The 20931-nt window shown below is 44.6% G+C and overlaps 2 protein-coding genes across 9 annotated transcripts in view; one reads left to right on the top strand and one right to left on the bottom strand.

The window, feature by feature from the left end:
- DCLRE1C (DNA cross-link repair 1C) overlaps positions 1-20931 on the top strand; it is an 88721-nt gene that overhangs the window by 30938 nt on the left and 36852 nt on the right. Inside the window, exons 1-3 of one of the 6 annotated variants that reach the window (XM_027073478.2) lie at positions 9941-10070; positions 14801-15455; positions 19361-19412. In XM_027073478.2, the coding sequence (XP_026929279.1) occupies positions 15244-15455; positions 19361-19412 (264 nt within the window). In that variant the 5' untranslated portion in view covers positions 9941-10070; positions 14801-15243. Of the gene's footprint in view, positions 1-9940; positions 10071-14800; positions 15456-19360; positions 19413-20931 lie in introns of those variants that run through there. The other 5 variants (XM_053225329.1, XM_053225327.1, XM_015067755.3 and 2 more) reach the window with 5 other exon arrangements.
- MEIG1 (meiosis/spermiogenesis associated 1) lies at positions 1463-7493 on the bottom strand. Of its 3 annotated transcripts, none has more exons than XM_027073495.2 (3): positions 5490-5695; positions 4958-5124; positions 1463-1780 (listed from the first exon to the last, which is right to left on the bottom strand). In XM_027073495.2, exons 2-3 carry the CDS (start codon positions 5093-5095, stop codon positions 1652-1654), a joined length of 267 nt encoding a protein of 88 aa, XP_026929296.1. In that variant the 5' UTR covers positions 5096-5124; positions 5490-5695; the 3' UTR covers positions 1463-1651. The 3 variants fall into 3 exon arrangements, 2 of the variants coding, with proteins under 2 accessions (XP_026929296.1, XP_053081306.1); XM_053225331.1 differs by having other exon boundaries at positions 5574-5675; XR_008299930.1 differs by lacking the exon at positions 4958-5124 and having other exon boundaries at positions 1641-1780; positions 5490-7493.

Here is a 20931-nt window from a genome sequence, read left to right as displayed (position 1 = left end):
CAAAAGAAATAAAATTAAATTAAGCACACTGGAGGAAATCACATGGCCCCTCTGGGCTTCTGTATCTTAAAAAAATTATATATATATAATGTATATATATTATATACATATATATGTATATGCACACACACATATTTTATACATATATATGTATATGCGCACACACACACACACACACACACACACACACACACACACTGGAATATTACTCAGCCACCAAAAAGAAATCAAGGGGCACCTGGGTGGCTCAGTCAGTTAAGTGTTTAAGTGTTTGACTCTCGATTTTGGCTTGGGTCATGATCTTACAGTCATGAGATCGAGCCCCACATTGGATTCTTCACTGAGCACGAAGCCTGCTTAAGATTCTCTCTCTCTCTCTCTCTCTCTCTCTCTCTCTCTCTCTCTCTCTCTGTCTCTCTCCCTCCCTCCCTCTCTTTCTCCCTCCCTCCCCCACTCTGCCTCTCTCCTCTGCTTACGCCTTCTCTCGCTTTCTAAAAAAATGAAATCTTGCCATTTGCAGTGATGTGGATGGAGCTACGGTGTATTATGCTACGTGAAGTAAGTAGAGAAAGACACATACCATATGATTTCACTTACATGTGGAACTTAAGAAACAAAACAGATGAACATTTGGGAAAAAGGAAAAAAGGAAAAAAGAGAGAGGGAAACAAACCATAAGAGACTCTTCACAATAGAGAGCAAACTGAGGACTGATGGAGGGAGGGAGATGGGGACTGGGCTAGATGGATGATGGTCATTAAGGAGGACACTTGTTATGATGAGCACTGACTGTTGTCTGTCAGCGATGAATCACTGCACTCTACTTCTGAAACCAATATTGCACCGTACGTTAACTAATTAGAATTTAAATTAAAAATTAAAAAAACCCAAACAAACAGAAGATGTCTAGACTGGGAACCCAGAAGCCGACCCTAGGACGAGGCTCCAGGTACAAGCAGCTGATTCAGGAGGAAAGGAACCCCTGGCAGGCGGTGTGGGGAGCAGGAAGGAAGGGAAACCGCCAATAGACTATGTGAGACAGTCAGACATTGCTGCCTGCGACCGACCCGAAGCTTTGTCCTGCTGGGAGGCTGGGTGCTGGTGTAAAACACACCCCTCAGATGGGTTCCTCTGAGGTACCTGGTGGCTGGGGCTCTTATGCACCGCCTCCCCATCAGTCATTGGTTGAGGGCTGCTCCCAGGGCATTTCCAGTCTACTCAGCAAGATGCAAAGGACTCCAGAGACGAGAGAAAGCCTTCAGGCCACAATAAGCAGATCTGAAAATTCAAAGGAGTGGTCTTGGCCAGTGGTAAAGGCGGGGGGGGGGGGGGTGCTGTGGAGTACATTGACATATTAGCGGAGGCACTGGAGTGGTTTCGAATGGGGCTGGCTTTTTCTGTGCATAATGGTGACTCTTCCTCAGTTAAGATAGTTGGAAGAACAGGACCAAGACAGGCACAATTTTAATGTTCCTGCAATTATATTTTGGAATAGAACAGGATGATTGATACCAGGTTTCATGGCTTTTGTGTTTCAAAACATTCGACTGAAGTCTGCATTTTGAATTATTTTGTGAAATGACATTTACATGATGGAGAACGGAACAATGAATTCTTAAAAAGTAGGGACGAGTAACACAGAGAACAAAGGCTAGTAAGCATAAATTTTCACTTTGTGGACTTCCTTGTCATCGCATTCCCTCTGTTTGTTGTAGTAATAGAAAGTATTGTCCCTTCTCTGAAGTTTCTTCACGTATCCGGTCTCTGGCCAGCGATCTACCTGCACAACAGAAACCAGAAGACAAACACTGTGACGCTGGCTTTATTTTGATACAGTATTTTACTGTCAAATAGTTAGCAGTATACTTCACCTCCAAGAGTTAAAGCATAAAGTTAAATCTAAAAATACGTGATTTCTCAAGACAGTATTATACACACTTCAGACACATCATAAGTTGCATCCCTTTACTGCAAAACAACTAATCGGGTGCTTCTCTCTAGATCCCAATTTCTAGATTTAAATTTCTACTCAGTGGCCAGGATGAAACATTCAAAATACTCTAAACTTTATTTTTCTTAGGTTTACAAGTTATCTCGGACATTACTATGTCCTGACTTCTAAAAGTAATGCCTGAGGAGGAGATTAGGCTCAGGCTCCACTCTGGTGCTGGACATTGACAGCACAGCAATGTTGAATGGAAGCAGCCAGATTCTTGGTACCGCAGGGTGCATATGCATTCCTCACGTCCACCTCACAAGTTCAGCTTGAAACCCATTTTTTAATAGAAATTTGAGGTCATGATTTTGATTTTCACCTTTCTTACCGCCCCTCCCCACTATTCTTTCTCAGATGCCATATTGGCTTGCTTACTTTGTCATTTGGCTTGACCTAATTGGGACATCTTTCTCCGCTTCCTCTCCAAATTCACGTTCTGCTTTCTCGATTGGGTCAGTGCATTGCGATCATTGTTTGTATGTTTCTTCTGGATTCTGTAAGATCTACTCTATCATTGTCAAAACCTGATTATTCAGGCGTTGTGGTTTAGATTATCAAACCCTCTTCTTCATCGCCATCTCTACAGGCAGCTCATCACTTCTCATTGGCCCCACCCGTAAGTCACATGTTTCCATTGGAATAGGAAAACATCATGAATACAAAGGAATGCCTGCCTTTATTTTCTAGTTGTGCATTTTCATTTTCTTCTGTTGTCTCATTTATTTAAGAATTAGCAAAAATAGGTAGCAGCATAGCTGATAAACCTTGGCGGACTTTCTGACATACAGTATAGGAAAAAAAATCAATGCTTCCTATTACTAGGTAAAGCTTGTTTTTCATAGCCTCCATTGTCCCCAGCAGAGAAAGGAGGGTGTTCTCAAGACGTCATTATAACTCTCTTCCTCTTGGGGCCAGGAGCAGGTTATGTTTCACTTACTAGGTTCCCCAAAAGCATCTCATTCAGTTAAGAAATAGCCACTGTATATGGGATGAGCCTCCAAACAGCTGTGCTGGTTCTGTGCTCATCAACCTCTAGTCATTTTAAATACTCCTTTGGTATTTTATAATTTTTTCTTCTTGGCCTTGATGATTCCCATTCAGCCTAGGAAAGCTTCACTTTTGTGACTAGAACAGAGTGGCATGGTCCTCAGGACTAGCTAGGGAGGTCAATAAGCTCTAATAGCGTATGTGTCCCAAAAGGACATGTGCTTCAGATGAGGAAAGAGAACTCTGCTCAAATTCTTCAGACCTCCGTATGCTGGTAGAGACATGCCAATCGAGACAAGCCTTCAGTTACCATCCTGTCCGACCTTCAAGGTCTTCTGCAAATGTCTCTAGGGACATGGAACCATTTTGGAGGATTGTCCCCCAAAGGAAGCGATTTTGTCTTCCTCGAAATTCTTGTGCTTCCTTTTTAAAGGTATGCATATTCTGACTTGCATAAAGTTTGACTGTTCTTGTCATTTTTAATCTTCGACTCCAAGATTATAAGAATAATAAAAGCCATAATTCATTAAACACTTAGCATTCATTCACTCAACAAATTATTAAGCCCTACAATGTCAGGCACTTCAAACACATGATTTCATTTAATACCTGCGACTGTTTCCTAAAGAGGGCCCTGCCGTCACCATTCTACTGTTGAGCTCAGCCAAGTTGAGAACCTTGTTCAGGATTACCCAGCTTATGAGACATAGAGCCCGGATGCAGACCCTGGACAGATAGATTCCAAATCTGGTTCTCTTCCTACTAGCCGACTCCATTTCTTAAGGGCGGGTGCTCACTTCTATTGTTATTTCCTAAAGCAGCTGGCACAGAAATCTGCACATGGTAGTGACATGCCGCGCCAGAACGTGCCACTTTGGCATCTGATTGTTTTGAGTTAAAATCACAACCGGTGCACGAAGGACACTCTGAGTCTCCTCTCTGTCTCTCTGAAAGCAGGAATAAATCTCCCGTGTGACAGCTACCCTCCCTGCACCCGGAGGTAGACAGGCCTCCTTATCCCCACAGACAGAGAATTCAGGGCCAACAGGGCAATGTAAACAAATTCGGCTTAGTTTCCCCACTAATCAGTACTCAAGCCCGTTACTTTGTCTTGTTAGTTCTCCACGTATTTATCAATTCTTTGTCTTAAAAGGTATATAAACAGCCTGCTTTGGTCACTTTTTGGGTCTCATATCTCTGGGGCCCTCATACGTATGAAATTAGATGAAATTTATTTTTTCTCCTGTTAATCTGTCTTGTGTCAATTTAATGATTAGACCAGCGAAAAGAACAAAGAGGATCCGGGTGAAATGTCCTCCTTCCCGACAGTTTGTATGCAATAAATATATACTAAAGTGAAATGCAAGACCTCTTCAAAATTGGCAAGTCACACAGTGAATAGGTGTGTTCTTCCCTACATCACACATCCCCCTCTCACTTTGTGGGACTTCCCCTTCAAGGATGTTCTTTGTGTTCTCTTAAATCTGATTTTATCTCAATCACAACATTATTGAGGTGGGAATGTGATGCACAACCAAAGTCAGGAGTCAAATAGTTTTTCTGTCACCTATAATCTCCATAATAAACAGAATCTAGCCTCTTCATAACTCGTGGTAAAAACAAAACAAAACAAAAAAAACCCTGAAACAAATAATAAGTACACAACAAACTGAATATCTGGTAATAGAATTACCTGAGTAAGGGGAAAAGACGCTAGTTTTGTGGATTACAGGAATGATTCATTTAGCGGAGCACGGTTGCTCAATAAGAGCTAGAAAGTTCTTAATGTTCCCATGCTGAGGGACCACCTCTGCCTCCAGTCTGCCTGAAAATCACTCCTCTGGGCCTCAATCTCCTCGTCAGTAAAATGAGAGAATTGGAGTAGGCCTCCCTTTTAGTTATTCTCTGGTTCTTTGTTTGATTTTAATACTTTTCACTAAATATCTAGAATTCAGGTTTAGCTAGAAATCTTACCATAGAAACTTGTTTCACTTGTTTATATTCAGTTTCATCCCGATATCCTGCTTGTTGAAACCTGTACAGATTTTCTATCTCTTCTGACCATTTTTTGGCACGACTTACTGATTTTGGTTTCGCGTCAGAACTAGCCATGGCTACAGAAGTCTTATTAGCAATTATTTCTGAAAGATGTTTAAAACAACATTAACAGAGCATAACTGTGACAACTTTGAAAGTCCCCTTAAGAATGAACAAAAGTAGAATTTTTTTTAAAAAAATTGGAAAGTGGAGAATCCCACTAGGTATATCAAATTCTAAGCATTCAATTCTAAGATTGAGAAGGATTCACGCTCTACTCTGGAAATAAAACAAATCCTGAAAGATACATAGAGAACCTGCTTTTGTTTCTTCATCAAATAAAACCGCATTCAGAGTGTGATGTGCTAAAGGCTCTATACTAATTCGGGTGTTCTAGGCAATAGTTTACAACATTTCTGAAGTCACACTCTCATTTTTAACTACTCAGTAGGTTGTCAAAATATCTCACCACTGTTCCATTTGATTATATTCGAAACTGAATCTCCCACTTTTTCTTTCTCCTGAAAAGGGAAGGTAAGATCAATCTTCTTACTGTCTTCTTATTCTTCTTGCTGGGAAGCAGTGGTTTCCTCTTTTTTGCATGTCTTCACTACTTGGAGACATCCCAGTCACTCTAGCCCTTTCGCTCAGGTGGTCAGGTGGTCACTGCTCCTGCAACAGCCTGATGTGAAAAGACAGACGGATACAAAGTCCGTGAAAGCTGTAGGACTAGGATACTGAGATCATTGATTTTACAACAAAATAAGCAGTCACCAATAGCTTTTGAAGTTCAAACATTCAACTCTAGTGCATGTAATTGTCTATTCACCAAACTTCTATAGTCAGTTTTTCAAAGACATAATCTTTTCTTTTTAATTTTTTTTAAGTTTATTTATTTTTGAGAGAGGGAGTGAGCAGGAAGGGGCAGAGAGAGAGGGAGACACAGAATCTGAAGCAGGCTTGAACTCAAGAACTGTGGGACTTGAACTCAAGAACTGTGAGATCATGACCTGAACTGAAGCTGGACGCTTAACCAACTGAGCCACCCAGGCGCCCCAAGACATAATCTTCTTTGAAATTTTTAAAAAATGTTTATTTATTTTTGAGAGAGAGACAGAGCATAAGAGGGGGAGGGGCAGAGAGAATGAGGGACACACAGAATCTGAAGCAGGCTCCAGGTTCCGAGCTGTTGGCACAAAGCCTGAGGTGGGTCTTGAACTCGCGAACCATGAGATCATGACCTGAGCTGAAGTCAGACGCTTAACCGACTGAGCCACCCAGGCGGCCCTTTCAAAGACATAATCTTGCATTTGTTTTCCCAGTGTCATCTTATTACCAAAATGCATCAGTTAACTGAAATAAAGTGCCCAGAATTTCCACCAGGATTCCTGGAATTCATTCTTCTATTAAAATATGTTTCCATTGGCTGAAATACATTCAGATTGGGCCTCATAAAGTAGGTGCCATTCTTATTTTTTGAACTTTTTCAATTGCAATGACAAATACTCACTGCAGTAGTTCCCCCTTACCTGTGGCTTCGCTCTCTGCAGTCAAACGGTCTGGAAGCAGAGGGTCCTCATTCTGACGCAATGTCAGATCAGTGGTAGCCTAGCGCTACATCCCAATGCCTGTGTCGTTCACCTTGCTTCATCTCATTATATAGGCAGTTTATCTTACATTATCACAAAAAAGGGTACAGGAAAATATGTTTTGACAGGCCACACTCACATGCTTTTTTAAAAGTATTTTTTAATGTGTATTTTTATTTTTGAGAGAGAGAGAGAGAGAGAGAGACAGAGTGTGAGTGGGGCAGGGGCAGAGAGAGAGGGAGACACAGAATCTGAAGTAGGCTCCAGGCTCTGAGCTGTCAGCACAGAGCCCAACGTGAGGCTAGAACTCACAAACCGCGAGATCATGACCTGGGCTGAAGTCGGATACTTAACCGACTGAGCCACCCAGGCGTCCCTCACATAACTTTTTAAAATATATTGTAATAATTGTTCGACTTTATTATTATTTATCTCTTACCATGCCTAGTTTACAAACTGAACTGTATCACAGATGTGTATATACAGGAAAATAACAGAATATACAAGGTTTGGTATTATCTTTGGTTTCCAGCATCCACTGGGGCGTCTGGGAATGTATCTCCCAGATACATGAATAAGGGGGTGGGGAACTACTGTGTGTTGACAAAGTCAAGAAATACATTAAAGTCCAAAAAAAGAAAAGTCAAAATAATCATCACATCAATTAGAAGTGTCCATCCTTAACATCGGTGAGTATCATCCTAAGCATGAGTTGGAAGAACAGACTTTAAAAGTTTTATGAAAAAGAGTCTTATGGTAAATGTTCTTACAAGTATAACAAATTTAGCTCAGCCTGGATTCAACAGGGAGGGGAAAGTAGGAAATGGAAGTAAACTTGATGGAATCACTGAATTTCAGATAAGTATTTCCTCAATGTGAAAGATGTGGCCCCAGTAGAAATATGCATCTTGTAGACATATTAGGCATTTCAAAACTTTGTTTTCCCACGGTAGCCAAAGGGAACATAAATGCATTTTCAGCATAATAGAAACCCCAGTGGCTCCTGAAACTATACTATCTAGTGGTGGTGCAAATCCCTCCTCTACCTTTTTGTCTCTCTTACTACTTTCTACTTATTAAAAAAAAACAGAATGAAACTAAAATTGGGAAAGATCAACTTACAATTTTTCGATTAAATATTTCAGTAATCCTTGGAAGTTCAGTGGTAATATTAATTCCGCTAGCAACATTCAACACTTTGAAATTTAGAGGTTTACTTCGCTGAGAATTGTGGCAAAAAAAAATATTATAAAATAGATTTGATCTTCATAATACTAAGTTGTAGTTACAGAAACAGGAAATGGCAATGCCTGACTTTCTAGTTTTGTAAAAATTGAATTTTATTAGACACTATTAAGGTTTATACATGTATTTAAAAAAAATCAGCTATATCAAATCCTGGATGATCTAAGGTTCTAATCTAATAGTAGAAGCCTTTGATGTACCAACCATCTTAAGCTCTCTATTTTTTTTTAAATATATGAAATTTATTGTCAAATTGGTTTCCATACAACACTCAGTGCTCATCCCAAAAGGTGCCCTCCTCAATGCCCTCACCCACCCTCCCCTCCCTCCCACCCCCCATCAACCCTCAGTTGTTCTCAGTTTTTAAGAGTCTCTTACGCTTTAGCTCTCTCCCACTCTAACCTCTCTTTTTTTTACATCCCCTCCCCCATGGGTTCCTGTTAAGTTTCTCAGGATCCACATAAGAGTGAAAACATATGGTATCTGTCTTTCTCTGTATGACTTATTTCACTTAGCGTAACACTCTCCAGTTCCATCCATGTTGCTACAAAGGGCCAGATTTCATTCTTTCTCATTGCCACGTAGTATTCCATTGTGTATATAAACCACAATTTCTTTATTCATTCATCAGTTGATGGACATTTAGGCTTAAGCTCTCTTCCAAGCCAAAGTCCTTTTCACTGCTTTTTCCGTTTAGTGGTATTAAAACCCCAAGAGCATTAGCATCCCAATCTTCCATTTCTTTCCCTACTTTAATTTTTTCTGCTCTTAGACGCACCGTCGTAGGGCAAAGGAGCCAATCAATAAACACCCCTAGGCTTGTTTCTGGAACCTTAAAAAGGTCTCATTAGAAGGTCTCTGACGGGGTGCCTGGGTGGCTCAGTCAGTTAAGTGTCTGACCCTAGCTCAGGTCATGATCTTGCTGTCGGTGAGTTCGAGCCCTACCTCCGGCTCTGTGCTGACCACTCAGAGCGTGGAGCCTGCTTCGGATTCTGTCTCCTTCTCTCTCTGCCTCTCCCCTGTTCACACTGTCTCTCTCTCAAAAATAAACGTTAAAAAGAATTTAGAAGGGGGGCGCCTGGGTGGCGCAGTCGGTTAAGCGTCCGACTTCAGCCAGGTCACGATCTCGCGGTCCATGAGTTCGAGCCCCGCATCGGGCTCTGGGCTGATGGCTCAGAGCCTGGAGCCTGTTTCCGATTCTGTCTCCCTCTCTCTCTGCCCCTCCCCCGTTCATGCTCTGTCTCTCTGTCCCAAAAATAAATAAAAAACTTTGAAACCAATTTAAAAAAAAATTAAAAAAATAAAAAGAATTTAGAAGGTTTCTGACGTCAGTTATGCCTCCCTTCCCTCCACTTTTGGGGGGGGTGGTCAGCTGAAAAAAATGGTTTCCCAAAAATGGCTTTGCAGTCTATGGTCTAGGCGGGCTAATCTGCATTTGTTCAGCGTAAAGCCACTCCTTTTGGGTCCCCCCCCTCCGCCCCCGCTGACTTGCCTTCTCCAGCCTCTCAAACCTTTCTTCTGCCAGAAATCACCAATTTTGTATGTAAGGTAAATGTGCTACATAAGGCTGGGACGGAGAAAGAATTCTGGAAACAGGAGGTCAAATGGCTGGTCCGCAGAACTCTGAAAGGAGACCCCAGAATAGCAGCCCCTCAAGCCCCAGAAAACGCGGTCGGCTTGGAAGCTACTGGAAAATAAGATTCTAAAACTCAAGAAATATCAAATAAAGACCACTGCTATAAGGGAGAATACAAACGCCAGCAGCACAAATCTCAGCCACCACAGGGCATGCCAGAGCGGAAGGGGAGGAGCCGAGGCTTCCGGGGCGGGGCCGGGACGGGAGCAGCGGAGGGGGCGGGCCCTTTGGGCCCCTCGGGACGGGTCCCCCCCCCCCCCCCCCCCGCTCTGGGTAAGTCTCTCCGTGGTTACCCTCGCTTACCGACCTGGAGAGGCCGAGGCACCCCTCCCGGGAGCTCGCAGGAGAGCGCGGAGGTGCTCAGGATCCGCGGGCTGGTCAGCGAGAGGCCAACTGTCGGGGCCTCGGCGACCCTCGCGTCTCCTAGCAACGCGGAGCGCCGAGCTGCGGCCCCGCCCCCTGCGAGCGGGCCCTTGGGCGCAGGTGCGAGGGTTGGGCTGGGCTGGGCTGCGGACCCAGTTCGGAGAGTCACGGTTGACCCCAGGGTGCGAGGCTTGCAAGGGCTGAATCCCAGGCAGAGGTAAGGAGCCGAATGTGTTCTTTGCCTCTGCAGCCCCAGACGGAATTCCGTTGGCGATTTTGGTTCCTGATAGATATGTCCTGTCTGTCTCATGCTTCTTTTCGTTTTGTTGAAATGAAATGAACTAACCAATTCACAGGGTAGAGCATGGTGCCTGACAATTAGTAAACCTACAAAAAACAACACCCGTAACTTAGATGATTTTTCTGTATCATTACCTTTATTCGTTTATTTAAAATACTGTCGATTTGCCTATAACTCCCAAATTTATTTCCTCAGCCCAGATCTCTTTTTGAATTCCAGACCTGTATACCCAGCCTATATTCAACATGCACTTGGTTATCCAAGACCCCCCTCCCCGCCCCCCGCCTTTAAGCACCCCATCCGCAACCTGCCCCTTCCACAGTCTTCCTCCTTCAGTAAATGGGTCCTAGAGTCCAGTCTTTGCCTTGCCTTCTTTATCCGTCATTGTTGGCTTTTCTGTTTCCAGTGAGTCCAAGCCACCACCGTGTTCCCCCTACTCTGGTTATTGCGATAGTCCCCAATAGGTCTCTCTTGTCTCCCTTCGTCTATGCCCAAAGCAACAATCAGTGCAGTTTAAAACATCATTCAGATTGTGTCCTGCGATGGCTCCCCATCTTGTAAAGTAAAACCCAGCAAAACCTTACAAGATTCTCTCTTCCCTTGCTCTGGAGCCCTGGATCACTCCACTCTAGCCATGCTGACCTGGCAGTTCCTAGCCTAGCTTCCACACTGAGGCCTTAGTTGTGGCTTTTGCCTCTGCCTGGAATGGTCTTGCTCCATTTATCCCCTTGGCTGACTTCCTCTTCTTCAAGTTTTCCCAGCCCCATCTCTTTAGCTCACTCCTCCCATCATGCTCTCTATACCCCTTATTATGCTCTAGTGTTTCTTTTGTCCACAGCACTTATCACCACCTCATATACTGTTTAAATTGCTTTATTTCTTAATTTTATTGTTTATCTTCTGCAAGAATGTGATTTCCAGAAAGACAGAGATCTTGTTAACCAAATTGACTGAACTTCAGGCTCCTTAACTGTAAAGTGAAGACAAAACTGTACCTGTCTGATAGGATAGTTTTGAGGATGACACAAGAAATATAAACCATTTAGGACAGCACCTGGGACTATATAGATGATAATGATTTCCACTCGAACGTATACTGCATTGCTACATAGGTTTGTCTCTGCTTTGCTCACTGCGGTCTCTTTAATGTTCGGAATAGTCACCGGCACACAGTAGCTGGTCGGGGACTGTTTGTTGAGTGAATAAATGATTCCACACCATTGGCGTATTGTGGCAGCTTCCTATGGAGATGCCCTGCCCCAGACTGCCTGAGTGCTCTTTCTAACTCAAATTGCTTTCACACTCAGAATCCCCTGGAGGGTGTGTTAAAATAGATTGCTGGAGAGTTCTAATTCAGCATATCTGGGCTACAGTAGAGATTTTGCATTTTTTTAAAGTTTCTTTAATGTTTATTTTTGAGAGAGACAGAGACAGAACTTGAGCGGGAGAGGGGCAGCAGAGAGAGAGGGAGACACAGAATCCGAAGCAGTCTCCAGGCTCTGAGCTGTCAGCACAGAGCCTGATGTGGGGCTCAAACCCACGGACCGGGAGATCATGACCTGAGCCGAAGTCGGATGCCCAACCAACTGAGCCACCCACGTGCCCTGAGATTTTGCATTTTTTAAAACAACTTTAAGTAGGCTCCACCCCCAGCCTGGGACTTGAATTCACAACCCTGAGATCAACTGAGCCAGCCAGGCGCCCCATGATTTTACATTTCTAACAGGTTCCCAAATACTGTTGGTGATGCTCTTCCAGGGTCCATACTTGTTCTGATCTCACCTGTCACTCTCTTGTTTCAAACCACCCAGGCTTCTCACTGCCACTCAAATTACACTCTTTGGTTTGGTCTGGTCCCTTCTTACCCAGTTTAGCCTTGACTTCCCCTGTTAAGTCCCTATTATTTTATCCCTTTTGCCCCTAGTGCTTTGGTTAAAAGGAACTATTTGCAATTCCCAGACTGAATAAAAAGCTCATTGCTGAAGAACAGAATTCAGCTGTTCTTGGGCCTGGAAGCTGAACTCAGGGTCACCTTGTTTGATAAGTTTTTCCGTAGCAAATTCCTTTCCATAATTGAGCTCTTCTGCTTGATGTCCACACCACATTCTGAGCACACTTCCATTAAAGCGCTTGTGAAACCTCTTGCATTTATTTCCATGAGTTTCTACTTCTCCCAGACTGTAAGCTCTTGTTCCATGGCTCATTCCTTTATGTACATCCGGTTCCAGCACAATGCCTGGCACTTAGTGGATGCTCAGTAGATAATAATAAAAGCTAATATTTATTGAGTACCTACCATTTTCCAGGACTTTTCAGTGGACTTCCTTCCTTCCTTCCTTCTTCCCTCCCCCCTCTCTCTCCCTTTCTTTTCTTTCCTTTCCTCTTTCTTTCTTTCTCTCCTTCCTTCTTTTTTCTTAGTTGAGTAATAACACTTTTTAATCGATCAGAGGGTTGAGAGTAGGAGGAATGGCGAAGAGCTACGGGTGGTAGAGAGATATGTGCAACTAATGCAGAACACACATACATTGTGATTTTTCAAAGCCACCTTCTTGCTATGTGAGTTAGCCATGTAGTATCTTCCTAACTCCTCCAGAGAAGGGATATCCTTGCTAATCTTGTTCACTTTGTCCACATTCTCCCATACATTCTCCAAACATTTTTAAAACAAGTCCATTGAGCTATGATTGAAATGCAATAAATAGCACATACTAACCGGCATATAATTTGGTAAGTTTTGACATATGCATACACCTGCTGTTTCCTGTGCCCCCAACCAACTGCTGAGTTGCTTTCTGTCACTTTCGATCACTTCACATTTTCCATAATTTTACATAAATGGTATAGTACAATATGATCTCAGACTTCCAGCTTCCAGAACTATGAGACAATTAAATTTCCATTGCTTAAGTCACCCAGTCTGTGGAATTTGTTATAGCAGCCCTAACACATAAATACACTTCTTTAAAAAACATATCTCATGGCATACTTCCTAGTGTGACACTATTTCTTCCAAAATAATAGTACAGAATATAGTGAATTTATAACCCAGTTTATTTATATTGACAACAGCTTATGAAATAAGAAAAATATATCTGCTAGTGATTTCCCAGCAAAGACTTACACTTACCTCAAGAACTCCCTTTTTGGTATTTAATATACAGTTGGTAGCTGTCTTCAGTCCTTTTGAGATGAGACAAACCAGGGCTTAGAAGTCCAAAGAGCTTGGGATTGCAGAAAGATTCCCAAGTGGGGAGTAAGGAAACAGAGCAGTAGCTGATGCTGTTGACTGCATTTCACTTTTCTCTACTAGCAGCTACAGGAGGCATTTCTCTTGGGATGCAGTATCCAGCAAATTTGGCTTCTCCTGAAAATTTGTTTATTTTGACCTGAGGATATTATAGCCTAGTAAGTGAGTGTGGCTCCCTCTGAAAGCGCGGAATAATTGGCTGACTTCTCCCAAGAGTACACGTGTGCACGTCTGTGGGCTGTGCTTACCCATCTTCATTATTTCCTAACCTATCTTCTCCCTTCATCCTGACTCTATTTCCCTTTGTGCTTTCATACTGTATCCATCATGGAAAGAAGGGAGGATACATAAGCGGATAGGGAAGAATATGAATATTATCTTGGCCTGCCTTGCCAGGAGTTCCAAATTCTGGCCGAGGTAGACACGCCAGATTCTCCAGGTACCAGTCTCACTGCAGAACTTGGTGTTAGGTGTAGACAGCTTAGTTCTCCTTTATTCGAAGACAAACCATCTTATACCAAATCAAAGGTGTTGGCAACAGCTTACTAGCGGAATGCTTTACTCAAATGAGTGATTCTGATGTCATACCATTCCCACTCACCCTTCTTTCTCTTCCTCCCCTTCTTTTTCTTCCTCTTATGAGAATTGGAATAGAACTTTGAGGACCAGGGTGCAGGGAAATGCTGATATTCTCTGAGGTTGGCATTCTGATTCCTGATTCCACTGCTTAAAATTCATTGTTCTTGGATTTTTCCCCATATTACTTTGTGCGTCTGTGGAAGCATTTGTTCACCATATTTTGCAAAGGTGTTGTCTCCAAATGGGTTGAAAACGTACCTGAAGGCACGTCTTAGTCGTCGATGTAAACACTGCAACGCTTATAACGATGGTATGCACAAAGCAAGACCTCAACAGTGTTCAAGGTGTTTGTTTGTATTAATATCAAGGTGTTTAAAGCAGATTTGCTAGGAAGGAGCCCGATAAATGGCCCATTCGCCATTTGGTGATTCTTAATGCTTTAACAAACCTTTTCATAAAGTTGTTTTGGTGGTTAAAAAATCCCAGAACTTTCCCCCCTTAACACCTATCCTTTTTCACCCACCACTTCTTTTTCCTTTATGTATCCTTCGAACTTCTAACAATGTAGCTCAAAAGGGTGGTGGGCTGGTGGCGGGGGTGCGGGGCTTGGGGGGGAAGGAGAGCAGAAGGCCAACCCATAAGCTATCCTTGGGATTTTTACTTACCTACCCTAAGATCACGGATCTGAGTTGTGATCATCAGGGATTGTTTACTCACTCAGTTTGTAGATTATAAATGGAAGCGGGAAACAACAGTTATTGAATCTACCATGAGTCACGTACAAGTTTTTCCTCATACAATTCTCATGTTATCCCCCAAGGTTGAAACTGGGAAGATGACGGAAAGAAGGAACTGAGCTCGGCTTTCAGGCTCTCAGACAAGCAGGGGGTGGAACGCAGCCGGATTTCAAAGAGAAGCTTTACGCCCCCCCTTCGTGTCTTTGCCTCCTTGGGTGGAGCACCTGCTACGGGTGTTCACTTTCCCTTCGCGCTATCGTTCCTGCACAGACAACGGGCACTCTGCACCAGAAAGTCACCCGTGTTGAGTCAAAGTTCCCGGCAGCTACACCCTCTTCGCACCGCACCCTAGATCCTAGCCGGCCGCCCCAGCCCTAGGCACTGCAGTTGTCCCAGCCCAGCGTCGGGCAGCTCCGATATTTAACTCCACGGGTCGCTGGCCGCAGACTCTCCCCTGAGGCTCTTCGGTACCGCCCCTACCACCACACGGCTCCTCTGATTGGACGTGGCTGCGCCCGGCCGGCCAATGGCTTGGCGGCGGCAGGTTCCCGGAAGTGGCGGCGCGGCCCGGGAAGACCTCAGTTTCCGCAGGCTGAGTCGGGGCCGGTTCCGCTGGCTTCGCGGGCGCTATGAGTTGCTTCCAGGGACAGATGGCCGAGTACCCAACCATCTCCATAGACCGCTTCGACAGGCAGAACCTGAAGGCCCGCGCCTACTTCCTGTCTCACTGCCACAAGGGTGAGAGAGCGTGGCTCGCCGCCCGTCCCCGGGGACGCGGGCTGCCAGGGTCGGGGCCCCGCGGGGAAGCCGCCTGGAGCGGGTGGGGGCTCCAGCCAGGGAGTGCAGGCTTCGGGAGGCCAGGGCCGAGACTAGCAAGTGCACCTTGTCCCAGCCTGGCTCTTCAACTTCTCTGAGGCTTTATTTCCTCGTCTGTACAACGGGTTGCGTCTTGACCCGGGCCAGTTTGACCAGGCATAACTCTTAGGTTCTCGTGGTAGTTCTAGCAGCTCATAGTCAGAGGTCAGCGAGGATTACTCACTTGTTCCTCCACATCTTCGCTACCGTGTTATAAAGAAGACAAGTTTCAGATGAAATTCCGCCTTACCCCGCAAACACTTACCATCAGGCAGGTGCATTCACTCACAAACATCCTGTCTGTGAGCTCTACAAAGTGCAAGCGGCCCCTCCTTTTAGATGTTCTTGCCACATCCAGTATAAAGGATTCGTGTAAGGCGAGGCAACCAGAATACTAAGATTGCACAGTTGCACACGGTTAGGGATTAAGCCTCAGTGTCACCCCTAATGATACAGCCTGGAGATTAGATGCTTCAGGAGAGGCGGGGTGTCTCTAAAACATCCGGGCCAATCTCCAGAGCTGGAGTAGCACTAATTTCACAACCATTGTCCATTTTTAAGATCTCGTGTGCTGAAGTTAGTGTTGTGGGGAAATGCCTCAGCTTTCTTGCCCGAACCTACCAATTATCACATTAATGAGGAGAATCTGGACTTGCTCTCTCCCTTTGCAAAATAGCACTGTGAGCCTCTTTGAGGGTCTTTCTGCTTATTCTCCAGAGTAATGCTTTTGTTTTTGGTTTGTTTCTCATTGTGAATCGACTGCTGGGTGGGGGTACCTCTGTTTTACCCTGATAACCATGATTGAAGTGTGGCTTAGGGGCTTGCCCTTTATGTTACGAATAGTGAGTTTGAAGAAAGAATCCATCTAAAGGAATCTGAAGTCACAATCATTCGATCATTCGTTTGTACGTTAAACAAGAAACTGACTTTCTATTATTGAGCAGTTTATAATAACTTTTCCTGTTCTCTAATCATATGTGTGTCTTTTTCCTCAATCAGAACGTTAGACTCATCAAGGGCAAGAACTTCTGCTTTCAGAAATTTCCCATGTTGCTTACTGGTGGTCTTCTAACCTTTCTGAGACATAGATTTCTTTGGATGTGCTGTGGACTGAATTGTGCGTCCCCCCCCCCTCCCCAGTTTCATATGTTGAAGCCCTAAACCCCCATGTGACTATATTTGGCGATGGGGGTTTTAGGGGACAATGCAACTGAAATGAGGTTGTAAGGGCGGGGTCCTAATTTGTTAAGATTGATGGCCTTATAAAAAGAGGAAGAGAGGTTTCTCTCTTTCTACACACACACACACACACACACACACTCACACTGAGGAAAGGTTGTGTGAGCACACAGCAAGAAGGTGGCAAGCCAGGAGGAGTGTCTCCCCAGAAACCAACCTTGGAATTGAGCCTGCAGAGCTGTAGGAAGTTTCTGTGCTTTAAGCCGCCTTGTCTATGGTATTTTGTTGTGTCAATCTGAGCAGACTAATACAGAATATCTGACAAACGCTATGGATTTTGGAAGAAAAAAATCACATAGATACATTAACATCCCATTTTGATACAACATCAGATCCCATGGACCACTCGATGCCTGTTTGTGGACCACCAGGCATCCAGTGCTGTGCTCAGGGTGGGCTTTATTAAGCCTCAGGAAGGTGCGGAGGACAAGAGGGGACCCACGGCCTGAAATAGTGGGCCAGGGTGGGAGAAGACCCCTCTAGGGAACAATTTGCGATGACTTAATCTGGTCCAGGAAAAGGGGAGAGGAGACCCTGGGTGCAGGCCTAGCACAAAGTAAACTGGCCCGGTGCTCTAGGCTGCCAGTTAGGAAGGGGGCTGGAGTGGTCCTCGGCCGTCTTGATTAAAACAGCTTGTTTTGAATAATAGTCATTCACGATAGCCGCACTTTCTGGTTCTTGGAGCAAAGCTTTTTATAAGCAAAAGGAATGTATGGAATTAAACACTTAGAGTAAACATAAAAGGGAGAGAAGGATAGAGAAGAACAGAGGAGAGTTAAGACATCAAATCCGGTACTCACAAAATCCAACCTTCTGGCTGGGGAAGGCCCTCGGTGAACAGCCTCGTTGGAGTCCCAGTTGAGGTTCCTGGGTGGAGCGTTCTCCACTCTGGTGAGGCTTCCAACTAGCTCTCCCGCCAGGGCAGTACGTACGCCACCTGTGTGTGATCTCCGCTTAGTCCTGAGGTTTGCTTAGTGCAGTCCTGAGTGAGCTGGTTTTTCTGTTTCTCTTATTGTATCTCACAACCTCAGGAGCCTGGGCGTCTGCATATTTCTCCGTCCTCCCTGACCTATTCCAGATAGATCTGGTCTGCCTCAAGGAGGTGAGGCAAGTTAATCCATCTTGGCATCAGGAACAGAAAGGCCAGTTCTGATCCCTAGGCCAGATGCAGAGCACAAGCCAACTAAGCCCCCCACGATTGTGTATGTGTGGTTCTGGGCAGAAATGCATGACAGGTCACACAAAACCCCTTCTATAGAGCACAGCTATAGAGTGCTGCCTGCTGATTTAGTTGAGGAGTGAGGAGCTGAGCCCCGATTCAGCCTCTTTTTGCCATGGCACAAATTCTTGGGAAATCCCAACGGCAAGTCCTGCCCTGGGACGCCCCCATAGGCCCTAAAAGCCTGGGGCCAGGAGTGATCTGAGGACATTCACCCTCCGAGGGGGCAGGTGAACCGTCCTGTGCAGGCACATGTCCTGTCAGGGTCTGCCACGTGGGGTGTGGTGACTGCCTTGTTTTCTCTGGAGTTCACGTAATTTGATGAGGGTGTGTGTGTGTGCGCGTGGTGGTAATTAGAATAATTGGGATTGGTTTGATTAAGTAAATTGAGAAGGTGTGATCATTGCTATCTAGCAATCCTTCCCATGCTGAAGATTCAGAATGCATTAGAATGCACTGTATGTTTAATGTACTGTTTGGTTTAAATGTTATCTTTCTTTAAAGGCCGTCTATCTGTTCATTTGGACAGCTGTGGAGCAGGCCTGTGTGAATGGAAATACACCACCTTTCGGCCCAGTAGTCACAGCAGGCTAAGAAGAGAATGAAATTCTTCTTTTTTTCTCCCTTTTAAAAAGTTTATTTATTTATTTTGTGAAAGAACGAGAGGGTGAGTTGAGGCAGGTAGAGAGAGAGGGCGAGAGAGAGAATCCCAAGCAGACTCCACGCTCAGCGCAGAGCCCGACGTGGGGCTCGATGTCATGACTGTGGGAAATCAAGAGTCAGACGCTTAACTGACTGAGCCACCCAGACACACCTGAGAAGGGAATGGAACTCTTCTGATGCTGGCCTAAGCCTGAAAGAGTTCCTGGAGGAATCTGTGGAAGCAAGTTCGAATTTCCAGACAGACTAACTTAAGTGACCAGAATGGAATGGGTCACAGATAATGTGGCCCGAAGGATGACTGGATTGAAATGAAAGAAGAATGTCAAGTTTGGAAGCAGTTCTGAAGTGAGAGGCTGGTCACTCATTCTTCTGTGGCTACTTGGAGTGATTTAGACTTAGTCCTAAGATGCAGGAGATCGTTCTCCATTTACATGGTGGCCAGAGATGCTCAGCTTTTAGTGGTTCCTGACCTGTTTTCAGATGCCCTCTTCAGCTGCGGAAGAAAGAGCCAATGGCCCACATGAATCTGAATCCGTTCTCTTATAAAAGTGGACCTTTCGTGTATCTTCTCGTAAAAGGAACTTAAAAAGAGCAGCCAACTGTTTGCTTGGTCTAAGGAATCCTCTCAAAAAAATGTGCTTATGATTTTTGATTTTTTTGTTTTTAGATCACATGAAAGGATTAAGAGCCCCTACCTTGAAAAGAAGGTTGGAGTGCAGGTAATTTATTTTGCTACTTGTGTGTGTGTGTGTGTGTGTGTGTGTTTTAAAATTTATTTCCTTATTTTGAGGGGGAGAGAGAGAGCATGGGTGTGCAGGGGAGGGGCAGAGACAGAGAGGGGGAGAGAGGATCCCGAGCAGGCTCTGTGCTGGCAGCAGTACAGCCCGATGTGGGGCTCGAACTTACAAACCTAGAGTTATTGACCTGAGCTAAAGCCCAGAGTTGGACACTTAACTGACTGAGCTACCCAGGTGCCCCATATATGTTTTTTAAAGTAAACATCTTAATTGAGCTATAGCTTCCCACGCAGAAAAGTACTTACACCATAAGGGTACAAGCTGATGAACTTTTACAGGTGAACACACTTGTGAAGCTTCCACTCGGGTCAAGAAATAGAACAGGACCAGTGTCCCAGAACAGAGCTCCGTCCCTCCTCCCAGTCAGTCTTCCTTTCCCAGAGACAACCTGTAGTCTGACTTTTTGTCATCAGGGCCTAGCTTTGGCTGTTTTTGACCTTTGCGGAAATGGAATCATTTCCTCCTCTATTTGTTTTCTTTCACTTAACATGACACTTGTGGGATTCATCATGCTATTGGGTGTGCAGCAATAGTGTGTTCATTTTTATTTCTCCGACTGTGTGTACACTTGTGTGTATAACTAGTTGTTCTCTTGTGAAGAAAATCACTTGTTTTTGGATTTTAAAGCTAAACTACCACATTATTTTCCTGTAGGCATTGCCTAAATGTCAATAACAAATCTCAAGATAGGTATTGGAAAAGGCCTCGTTGACTTGTTAACTTCGGAACCGGTGGGTGTCAGTCTTCTCTGTGAACTGGTATCTGTAGTCTGCCTTCTTGAGAATGATAGCTAATATGTGTTGATTCCAGGCACGGGGAATTTATTAGTCCAGCAGTTTCTTTGAGTGCCTGTGATGAGTCAGGCACTGTACTGGGTGCTGCGGATATAATAGTGACGACTATTAAATTATTAAATTAGTTGCCCAAGGTCATGCAGCCAGTAAGTGGCAGGACCCGGATTTCAACCAGATCTGCCTGATTTTATGGCCTGTGTCTTAACTATCTATTGCTGCGTAACGAATTACCCCAAACAACTAATCATATATTCTGTGGGTCAGGAACTCTGACGGAGCGCAGTGGGGGTTGCTGGTTTCTGCCTGGCAGGGTGTCCTATGGGGGCTGCCATTATCCGGAGGCTTGTTCATTCAATGTCTGACACCCAGCCTGAGAAGAACCAGGCAGCTGGGGCTTTGGGCATCTCTGTCACTAGCAAAGATCTTCAGCATGGTGGTTTCAAGATAGCTGAACTTCTTAAAGAGAGACTCGGGGCTTAAAAAGTGTATGCGCCCAGGGAAAGTTAGCAGGTAGCCATGTTGCCCAGAAGACATAGCCTCCAACGTCCGTGCAACCCTCCTTCATCACGTTCTGTAGGTTACAAAGGCAGGTTGAAGGGGAGGTTAAAACAGACCCCTCCTGTCAGTGGAGGGATTTCCATTTTGGA

Source organism: Acinonyx jubatus, chromosome B4 (genome assembly GCF_027475565.1).
Source record: "Acinonyx jubatus isolate Ajub_Pintada_27869175 chromosome B4, VMU_Ajub_asm_v1.0, whole genome shotgun sequence".
Taxonomy (NCBI): Eukaryota; Metazoa; Chordata; class Mammalia; order Carnivora; family Felidae; genus Acinonyx; species Acinonyx jubatus.
Note: the sequence above shows the minus strand (reverse complement) of the source record. Positions and strands in the feature narration are given on the sequence as shown.

Coding starts and splice junctions, on each gene's coding strand:
- MEIG1 (XM_027073495.2), bottom strand. CDS start 5,095: ATGGCTAGTTCTGACGCGAAACCAAAATCAGTAAGTCGTGCCAAAAAA. Junction 1,781..4,957: donor AAGTGAAACAAGTTTCTATG/GTAAGATTTCTA, acceptor TCTGTTGTGCAG/GTAGATCGCTGGCCAGAGAC.